A 9,363-nucleotide genomic window follows, 5' to 3' on the forward strand; every position below is an offset into this window, starting at 1 on the left:
CATTTTATCTGAGTAAGTCATACTCCATATGCAACAACAAGGCTTTTTTTGTTTTCAGTACACACATATACACAAAATAAAAGCTAGTGAATTAAATTTCTAAAAACATATGTGCTTTATTAAAACGTTACTGTATATGATTTTACAAATAATTAAATGACATGGACTCAAAACTTAGTTTTAAAAAAATCATTTATAATTTAAAAAAAATATGTTGTTCAATTAATGAACAATCTAAAAAATGTAAAATTAAAATTCACCTCCTCCCCATCAGCAGTGGAAATATAAAATGTTATGCTCTGGCTACCCAAGTTGAAATCTATCCAGAACTCTTCAAGTTTGTCATCTGCTGGCATGAACAACTAGAAAAAACAGTACAGGTACAGCACAGATTTAACATTGTACTAGTCAAGAAATAATCTTACACACACCAATGAAAAAGCACATCTAGAAAGGAACATCAAGAATAACCTCGGATTATATACTAAATAGATTCATTGATATAGAGATTAAAGGTTGCACATATTCTCTACTTTCATATTACTATAATACATTTTGTAGTGTGACACATAAACAGTAGAATAACTAACCTCATGTTTATCCAAAAATACTTCCAGGCAAGGATAAGAGTAAACTCTGTGAATAAAAAGAAATGATATCTAAATTGTCTGTTGTTGGACTCCAAACCAGGAAACAGACACATTGAAAGGGAGATCAACAGAATCAGAGTGCACCATCACACCATCAATTCTCAAAAATCAAAAGCAGACGCAGCTGCTTGTGTACAACTGATCTGCATTATAAAGTTCATTTTGCAAAAGGTTGTTCATTCCGACATGTATTTATTATTCATTGTCATATCTAAGGAACGCAGTGAAGCGCATTCTTTCCTCTCAATTACACACCCCTGTTTTTCCTTTCCTGTGCATCTCATGTGCTCCTCGTTAGTACATCTTTCTCCGGCTCGTTAGTGTGCTAAGCTTCTGCAAGATCAAGGTAAGATGTTCTATCTTTATAGCCTGAGCCTTTCAGCAGTCATACAAGTACATCTTACTAGAAATACAGATACTGTAGATATACTGTACATTAATACATGAATAATCTTAAGTACCTCCTTCTGTCTCCCTGCATGCCATTTATCAGGTTAAGAAACTTTCTGCAATCCTAGTGTAAAACAAAAAGAAATAAGAAACGTCAATTATTTTTGGTGTAGAATTATGAAGTCACATATTCAGAGAAAGGAATATTTACCGTTTCAAATTCAGAATCCTTGATCCTTTTGAAGGCTTTGGCTACGAACTCCACACTAAACCACCCATCTGCTAGCTCATGCCTCTGCTTCTCTGTAGTCATCCTACACAGGGCCTCTGTAAGAGCTACCTGCAAGTCATAGTCTGAAACAGGCAGAGGACAGTAGAGCTCTTTCAAGTGCTTACATTCTAACATTTTTTGCACAAATTTTGATTAGCTGTAATCTTTCAAACCAGAAGATGACAGACATAGCAATATAACAGTTCCCCCAAACAAAATCATTTCCACTACCCCACAGAACCCTAAATCTGATAGGTGGTATCCCTCTCCACATTTCCTGCCAAAAGTTTCCAGAAATAAAATCACACAAATAGTAGAATTACAGTGTAATTAAGATGTGACATTCTACTTTTACTATAGTCCTCTCATCCCTGGCACAATTAATCCAAGAAGTAGAAAGGTCTATGTCAGTGGTTTCCCACACACCTGCTGGGTTTTGTTCCAGCCCTCAGTTACACAGTCAAACCCCTCATTAAGATAAGATCACTTTATTAGCCACATACAATTTCTTGCATTAGGAATTTGTCTTTTTGCTACCCCAGCTTGCTCTCCATGAGACACACAGACTGGGAGAGAAGCTTGGGGTCAGAGCACAGGGTCAGCCATTGTACAGCACCCCTGGAGCAGTTTGGGTTTAGGGTCTTGCTCAGGGGCCCAACGGAGTAGGATTCCTCTGCCAGCTGCAGGATTTGAACTAGCAACCTTCCAGCCACAGGTGAAGATTCTTAGCCACAGAGCCACATGTAAACAAGTGCACATAGTGCTTGTACAGAGAAGACACTAGGGACTATGGACTTTGCAAGAGATTGCACACACTCTTTGAAGGAAATTTAAGTGAATCATTTTTTTTGCAGATAGTGTAAAACAAAACTAAAAAAACACCTACCTCCACCTTCCATTATTCGTTTACCCAAAAGTTTCCTGGCAAAACAAATAAGGAACCAAATAATACAAGTTAATTTTGCTGTGCTTTACTGGTGAAGTGCACATTTCTGTGTGACAAACTATCAAGCCCATGTCCTCTGCTTATATTAAGTACAAAATGGAAGGAATAATAGAAGAAATCCATGAAACTCAACTTTTTTCTGTTTTAATGGCGTTTGTAATGAAAGTTCGGAAGGAATGACAACAGCCATGTTCAATCAGACCTGGCCGTCTGTAATTCGCAAACACTCCTGATGTCACTTCCTCTCCTGAACACTATAAAGACTGTGTACTGTACGTGAACCCCTTCTCTTCCTCACATATGCCTTTATGCATCCCACCTCCACCCCATCTCCACCTCTGGAGCTGCCCCTTGTCACTCCTCACTCTGGATGGGGGTCCCATTCTCCTCGTCCTGTGACCAGGAGGTTTACCCTCAGCCAAGCGGGTTTATCCAAATTTTCACGAAACTCCAGAATTCTTTCAATACACTTCATTCTTGGGTGGTGTTATTCCGAGTTAATTCTGTTAACTACAGTGTCAACTTGCCATTTTATCTCAGAATGCACAACCAGAAAAATAATTTCTCAGTCTGCACCTGATCTACTGCGGTTACTTTTGGTATAGAACGGTTATTGTACAGTATTTTGACCAAGTGGTTGTTGTACTTCAGTTGTGAATGAACAGGATTCTCTCCTATCTGCAAAGTGCTTTGGGTTTCTTAAGGATGAAAAAACGCTATGAATATGTAAGAAATCAGTATTTTAAGTTTTCTACTTTTACTTACATGACACTTAAGATCTCTGCAGATGATAAAACTTGTCTTTTTAATTCATGTGGGCTTTCATCAAGAATTTGGTTCAGTTTTCTTACAGCCTTGAAAGAAAAGAAGGGTGTTTTTTTGTTGATTTTTGAACATATAAAATAGCTTTGAACATTACTGACTGATCATAAGAGTCAGGGTTACAGTACCTCCTGTTGTATAGAGATATGCACACCAGCATCTGCGGTCAACTGCCCTGCACGATGCAGGAAGGTTTTGGTGACTTGGCTTTTTCCTAAGAAATGATCAATTAAGAAAGATTTACACAATGACACTGACTGGCATAACTGTGCTGTAACACTGAAACACAAATAAATGAACTACAGAAAATACTGTGACAATTTCAATAATGTTGCCATAGATATATGGAAGCTATTTTACATACCTTCATTGCTGTTTTCATGCACAGCCTGTGAAAATGTAAATACAATGTATATTATATTAAATCTTACGTTTACTAATACTACTCAGACAAGTAGTTCACCTAGTAGTATCTGCATTTATATCGCTCTGCGTGACCAAAAACTGCCATTTAACACAGGAAGAGAATTTTGATTTTAATCCTTTACTCACCCACTCAAGCCTTCAATTTCTGAAGGGATTTTCATGGCAACCACCATAAGTCATTGCACAACATTTGTACAATAATTCTTACCAGCAGAATTATAATAAAACAAAAATGACACAAGAGGTGAAGAAAAAAAACAGAAATAAATTACATTGAGTGCAATACAAAACTCACAGATCACAATGGGGGAATTGAAACAAAGCTATTGGTTAGTCATGCTCTTAATGTAGTCACTGGAAATTACAAAAGGCCTGGGACAAGGAGTTGGGTGCATTCACAAGAAGGCTCTAACAAAAAAAAAAGATTTTTTTTTAAAAGAAAAGAAATTAAAAGGCAGAAGAAGCATTTGTCAGACAAAATTGTCACAACAATTCCAACGTATTAATTAAAATTTTACATAGACATTATAGATATAGGCCAAATTAAAATATTTTACTAGGGTTTGTGCAATAAAAAAGATTTTTCATACAGAAAGGCAATTCTCACCATCACAAAATCAAAAAGATCTTCTGCAAAATTCAGCAAGTTTTCATTTTTTATATGTCCTCCTTCTGCCCATATCTCTCTGGCTTTATCGAACCACTGCACCATCTGAAACAATGATGCAGACTGTTAGCATTCACTCCGATTAAAACAAACGATTTCAAATGGGACCCTCTTCTGTGTAAAATGAGTATCCATTTTGTGGTGATTATATGAGGACATGTACTTTAACTGGATTGATAACATGTAGACTGCTTGTTGGATGTTGTAATTCCTGGATAGTCACACATGGAAACTGCAAAATACATCCATGATCATAAAGTAGCTTCTTCTTTGTAAGACTCACTGTAACCTGGCTATCCAAGAAGCACAGGGCACACTGCAGTACTACCATTTGGGTAGGCTGCCAGTATAGTGTAGGAACTGTAGAGATACTAAGTAATATACAATACAGAATTACCTATAATAATTTACCTATACGTAAATTGTGTGGAACGGATGAGTTATATGTTTTTGTTATTGTCCTGTGATATATGTATAGACATTAGGCATTTTTTCTTTGATTCAAATCTAAGTATGTTTTTAGTTTATGCATGTATAAATGATAAAAAAACTCCTATTAAAATACTTATCTTGTTCACAAGGCCTTGTTTTAACATCACAGCTATTCCTTCACTTCCCTGAATCCTTAGAGACTTTCCAAGCTTCTGCAAGCAACATAGCAGCTGAGAGGCATTTTTTAGCCTTCTTTTATCAATTTCCTACAAATAGACAAAAGGAAAGCAAATACTCAGTGGCTGAAACCCTGGAGCATGAGACACAGCTGTTGAGAAACACAGCTTTTTTTGCTAGTTCCTTTTTACTTAAGACCTGACTTTGTTTTGGTGTTTTGCTTGGAAGGTTGACTCTTGAGGGAAATGACTGGTGAAAAATCTGAGGAATGGTAAAGATTAAAAGGATCTAAGAAGTTCTGATTTGTAGCTATTTAATGATTGGCAAGTGGTTTTGCAACCCAACCTTTCAGATAAGTCTGAGAATTAAAATTATGAAGTGAGGATTCCAAAACGTGTGCTACATATTTTTGCTTTTTGTAGTTTTGTGACTTATGTCTTTAAGTTTGTGAAATTTTAGTTAGTATTGAATGAATGTTTGCAAATAAAGTACCACATCACTTGTGTTTCTCCATGCTTATGCTAAATTTAAAAAGGCCCAGCTAGCTGTGAAGCTGTGATCTGGCATTATTTGACAATAATATCTGTACTTTTACAATTTTTACTTTAGAATTTCACACTATGGATACTATGCCACCAGATGATGAACATATTTCCACTCCTACCCTGTTCATGAGTTGGTCCAGTTTATTTATGAGCTGCTTCGAACATTTCTGACTAGTGCCTTCATTGCTTTTGTCCTGCAGAAACTTTTCCAAACCATGGAACTCATTCTTCTTCAGTGCTTCATCTATGCATTTCTCAAACTACGGGACAAAGTGTATGTAAAAGGATAAATACAATGCACTGGTAAATTAAACAGTGCTGCCAAAAAGGTGAATACAAAAATGAAGCACAATGCAGATCAGACAATAACACAACTTCACAGATACAGTATAGGCAAGCTCTAAACAGACAAAGAGACAAAATGCAATTGAGTTAAATGGCAAGAGCATTTGTAGAAAATATCTAAACTTGGCTTGTTTGTCTTGAGAGAAAAGAGCTCCCTGGTATTTCTAATGACCACTGACAGCCAGGACCTCAATTTTACTTCTCATCCAAAGGATGATGCCATTTTTACAGTATAGTGTCCCCGTCACTATGCTGGGGCATTAGGGCCCACACAGACCGCAGGGTGAGTACCCCCTACTGGTCCCTTTAACACCTCTTTCAGCAGAAATCTTAACCAGGCAACCAGGAGGTCTCCCATTCAGTACTAGCCAGGCTCACACCTGCTAAGCTTTAGTGGCCTGCCAGTTGTGAGAGGGTGAAATAGCTACATTTAAATAAAACACTTAAGTATGTTGGATCCAAGAGCAAAAGGTTGCATTTGAAGGACAGATCAGCTTCCACCAACAATGCAATATTCTACAGTCTGCCAGACATTCACAGAAGCCAGTGATGTGCACTGATGCCACAATCACCTTCCACTTTACCCTCATCCTTACTGACATGACATGTCACCTCAATCTTGGCAGAATCTTCGGTGTGCTAGTAGACAGTTCTAGGTCATGTGAATTTCTGCTGTAACCCCACAGTAGTACAGTTTTCACTCCAGCAGGAGGATTTTATCAAAGGAAACTTAGTGAGCCTGCTTATTCCTATGTTTTTATAAGTTCTGATGTTTTACCTGCTGGTCCTGATGAGGTGGCATTTTGACTAGGGAAAGAAACTTGTCTTTTTTGAGAATAGGTCAACAGCAAAAAATCCCTACAAAATTCAAAATTAAAAAAAAAAGATTTTCAATTATACACCATTACTTTACACCAAAATGCCTTCAGAAACAAATGCGTTAATATGGCATGCTTGCTAGTTATAATTACAGGAATGGCAAACACTGCAGTAAGTACAATGAACAGAATAATGTGCCTATGAGTATACTGCGTTTTAATACCTAATACAGTCCTATCATTTTCTGTCAGTCTGGTGTAGATCGGTTAGACTGAATATCTGTAATCAAAAAGTGACTAATACTGCATGCAATACAATACCTCTTTTTTTCTATTAGATAATGTCTTACTGGATCGTATTCTCTGCACAGGATTCAGACCTTGTCCTGATGAACAAGAGCACTGAAAAGCAGTTTTAGACGCACGATCACATTAAAGATCACATTAAATTGGGTCACCCTCCTTGCAGACGTAACATGCCAGCTAGCCCATTCAAAAAGCCCTGCAGTTTCTAAAGGGGGTGGCTAAACTGTTGTAAACTGTTGATTAGACTCCGGGCCAGCTTTACAGAAAAAAATAATGATCAAAGGTACATACAGTAAAACTAAGTGCAGCTCTGACATTATATCTAAATACCTAGGAATAGCCTTTATCTACTGTATACTGCTTTTTTAATACCCAATAAAGTCCTAGCATTTTCTGTCAGTCTATTGTAAATCAATTATTATTCTAATGAAGCAGAGGATCCATGATCTGTGAGATGTGATCCAATCATCCAACAGTAGTCTTTGGCGGTAACACCTTGTAGGTCCACACTCTGGACTTAAAGCCAGTCCACCCCAATAGATCTCAAGTTTTTTATATTAATATAAGTACATTCATAATAAAAGTATATGAATGGACACTAATTAGATTTATTACACTGAGGCTGAAATCTGGTTATCTGGTATATGACATGGAGCGTTTCCACCAGTGATTGTTTTTACTAACATGTTCCCTACAACAGTAGAAACTGGGAACTAAAACAAAATAGTCATATAAAATGAATTCATTTTTGCAAGTGGCAATCAATGAAGGTAGCTACATTGTTTCTGTGATGCAAAACGCCTAAAACGGTGCTAATCGAAATAACCTGGTACAAACGAAGATGCTCCTCAATTTATTGTGTTTCCTGTTAAATGTCTGTTGATGAGGGCTACGAACGTTTTTCTCACGTCTACCGTAATTTGTACTATGCACTCTAAAATCTGTGGGCTATTTCATTCCTTTTCTATGAACAGTAACTCGTTCTCATTTTGCCATGGGCCATTCTGTGAAGCAGCTTTTAAACATTAGAGCTGGTCTAAGATCCCATCATTAATGACACGTACCACAGAAATAAATAACGTCATTAATTAACCCAAAATTGCAGAGTCCACTGAGAAAAATGCGAGGCTGTGGTATACAGTACAATAACGACAGACCGGAACGGACTTTTAAAAGACAAAAGAAATGGAAAACTTACAGTTCATTGAAGCTTCAGGCGATCGGATCTGTTTTGATTAGATGATCATCGGCATCACATTAATAACACATACAGGCCAAATCCATAATTCAATACAAAACAGTCAAACAAACCTTTAAGACGTTTTAATCTCGATGGAATGTTCTTCAAGAAATTACAACATGAATATAATTAAAAAGACATGACTATATTTGACGGATTTCGACGGTAAAAATGAAACATCCATTAGTGACAGGTGCGAGAATCAATAAGTTAGACCGTGAAAGCCAACCGCTCTTCTGCGGTTTCCAGTCACCGGAGCGGCACGCGACAGGCCAGCCGGGCGCGGGAAACGCTAAGAGCTGAGACAGCGGTGAGGCTCGAGCACCGGCACCTCCCCTTAACCGGTCAAACAGTACGGCTGGTTAGATTTCTATATCCATGTACTTATTCCTTCTACCGTTTTACATAACTTTCAAAGGTCACGATAACTTCCAAAGAATGGTCTTTCCCAGGAGTTGCTATATATTTTTCTAACGTTTTCTTACCTATTTAAAAAAAAAAAACACCTTACCAAAGCGTAAGGCAGGGTCGACCGACGTTATCCTTGTGATTATTTAGTTCTGAAAACCAAGTAATGTTCAAACCCTATCATCATCATCGTGATTATTACAGCCACTCTAGAAGCTGAAAGATTGAACTTAAAACAAACACTCGAACCTCTTCACAAAGTGTCCGTTTTTCCAGGAGTGAACAAGTACAGTAGCACACAATAAAATGCAGGTTAATAAACCCAGTAGGTGAACCTCAGCTGTTCATGTGATATACTGTACCAAGAAAGGTATGGTGTTAATTGGTCTTTTTGAGTCTAATGTTTAGATAACACTGCAAGTTTATTAGGTTGTTTCTGTTTACTAGGTGATAATAATGTAGCTATAAAAGATAAACAGGAATTCTGACCAGATGCCTCTTTCCCCCATTTTCTTCAACAGGCATGCAACTGTGTTGAAGAAACCTACTCAGAAAAAAAGTACATTACAGTTTCAAGTTGCTTCTGTAAGGGATTACTTTAATCTATGAATAAGAAAAGGGGGGGAAATTGTATTTACATTACACCTGTCACACACCATGCAAAATAACCACTCTCATCACAATAATTTTATTTCAAATACAAAATTTAATGATACTGTACATGATCTCAAAGCACCTTAAACTTACGGCAAAGGCAAGTCAATGTGATGTGTACACAAAATGAATTACAGTAAAAAGAATGAAAGGATGTTGTATATAAAAGCTGTTGTGACGTTATAGATAAAATCTGAAAGGGCTGCTGACATGAGACTAGAGTCCATCTAATGTGAGCTGGGAAATCAGTCAGCAGCCTTGGAGCA

The 9,363-nt window shown here is 37.2% G+C and overlaps 1 protein-coding gene across 1 annotated transcript in view; it reads right to left on the reverse strand.

The window, feature by feature from the left end:
* The window catches only part of sycp2 (synaptonemal complex protein 2), a 33,251-nt gene extending 24,331 nt beyond the window's left edge, over window positions 1-8,920 (reverse strand). Inside the window, exons 1-13 of the mRNA XM_088608278.1 lie at window positions 7,994-8,920; window positions 6,450-6,529; window positions 5,446-5,586; window positions 4,740-4,870; window positions 4,113-4,215; window positions 3,444-3,468; window positions 3,208-3,293; window positions 3,023-3,111; window positions 2,198-2,232; window positions 1,252-1,394; window positions 1,112-1,164; window positions 591-636; window positions 261-362 (exon numbers count right to left, since the gene is read on the reverse strand). Of these exons, the coding sequence (XP_088464404.1) occupies window positions 261-362; window positions 591-636; window positions 1,112-1,164; window positions 1,252-1,394; window positions 2,198-2,232; window positions 3,023-3,111; window positions 3,208-3,293; window positions 3,444-3,468; window positions 4,113-4,215; window positions 4,740-4,870; window positions 5,446-5,586; window positions 6,450-6,473 (978 nt within the window). The 5' untranslated portion in view covers window positions 6,474-6,529; window positions 7,994-8,920. The remainder of the gene's footprint in view (window positions 1-260; window positions 363-590; window positions 637-1,111; window positions 1,165-1,251; window positions 1,395-2,197; window positions 2,233-3,022; window positions 3,112-3,207; window positions 3,294-3,443; window positions 3,469-4,112; window positions 4,216-4,739; window positions 4,871-5,445; window positions 5,587-6,449; window positions 6,530-7,993) is intronic.
* Between the last annotated feature and the right edge of the window lie 443 nt (window positions 8,921-9,363).

The sequence above is a fragment of the Lepisosteus platostomus genome, chromosome 15 (assembly GCF_059453375.1).
Source record: "Lepisosteus platostomus isolate fLepPlt1 chromosome 15, fLepPlt1.hap1, whole genome shotgun sequence".
Classification (NCBI taxonomy): Eukaryota; Metazoa; Chordata; class Actinopteri; order Semionotiformes; family Lepisosteidae; genus Lepisosteus; species Lepisosteus platostomus.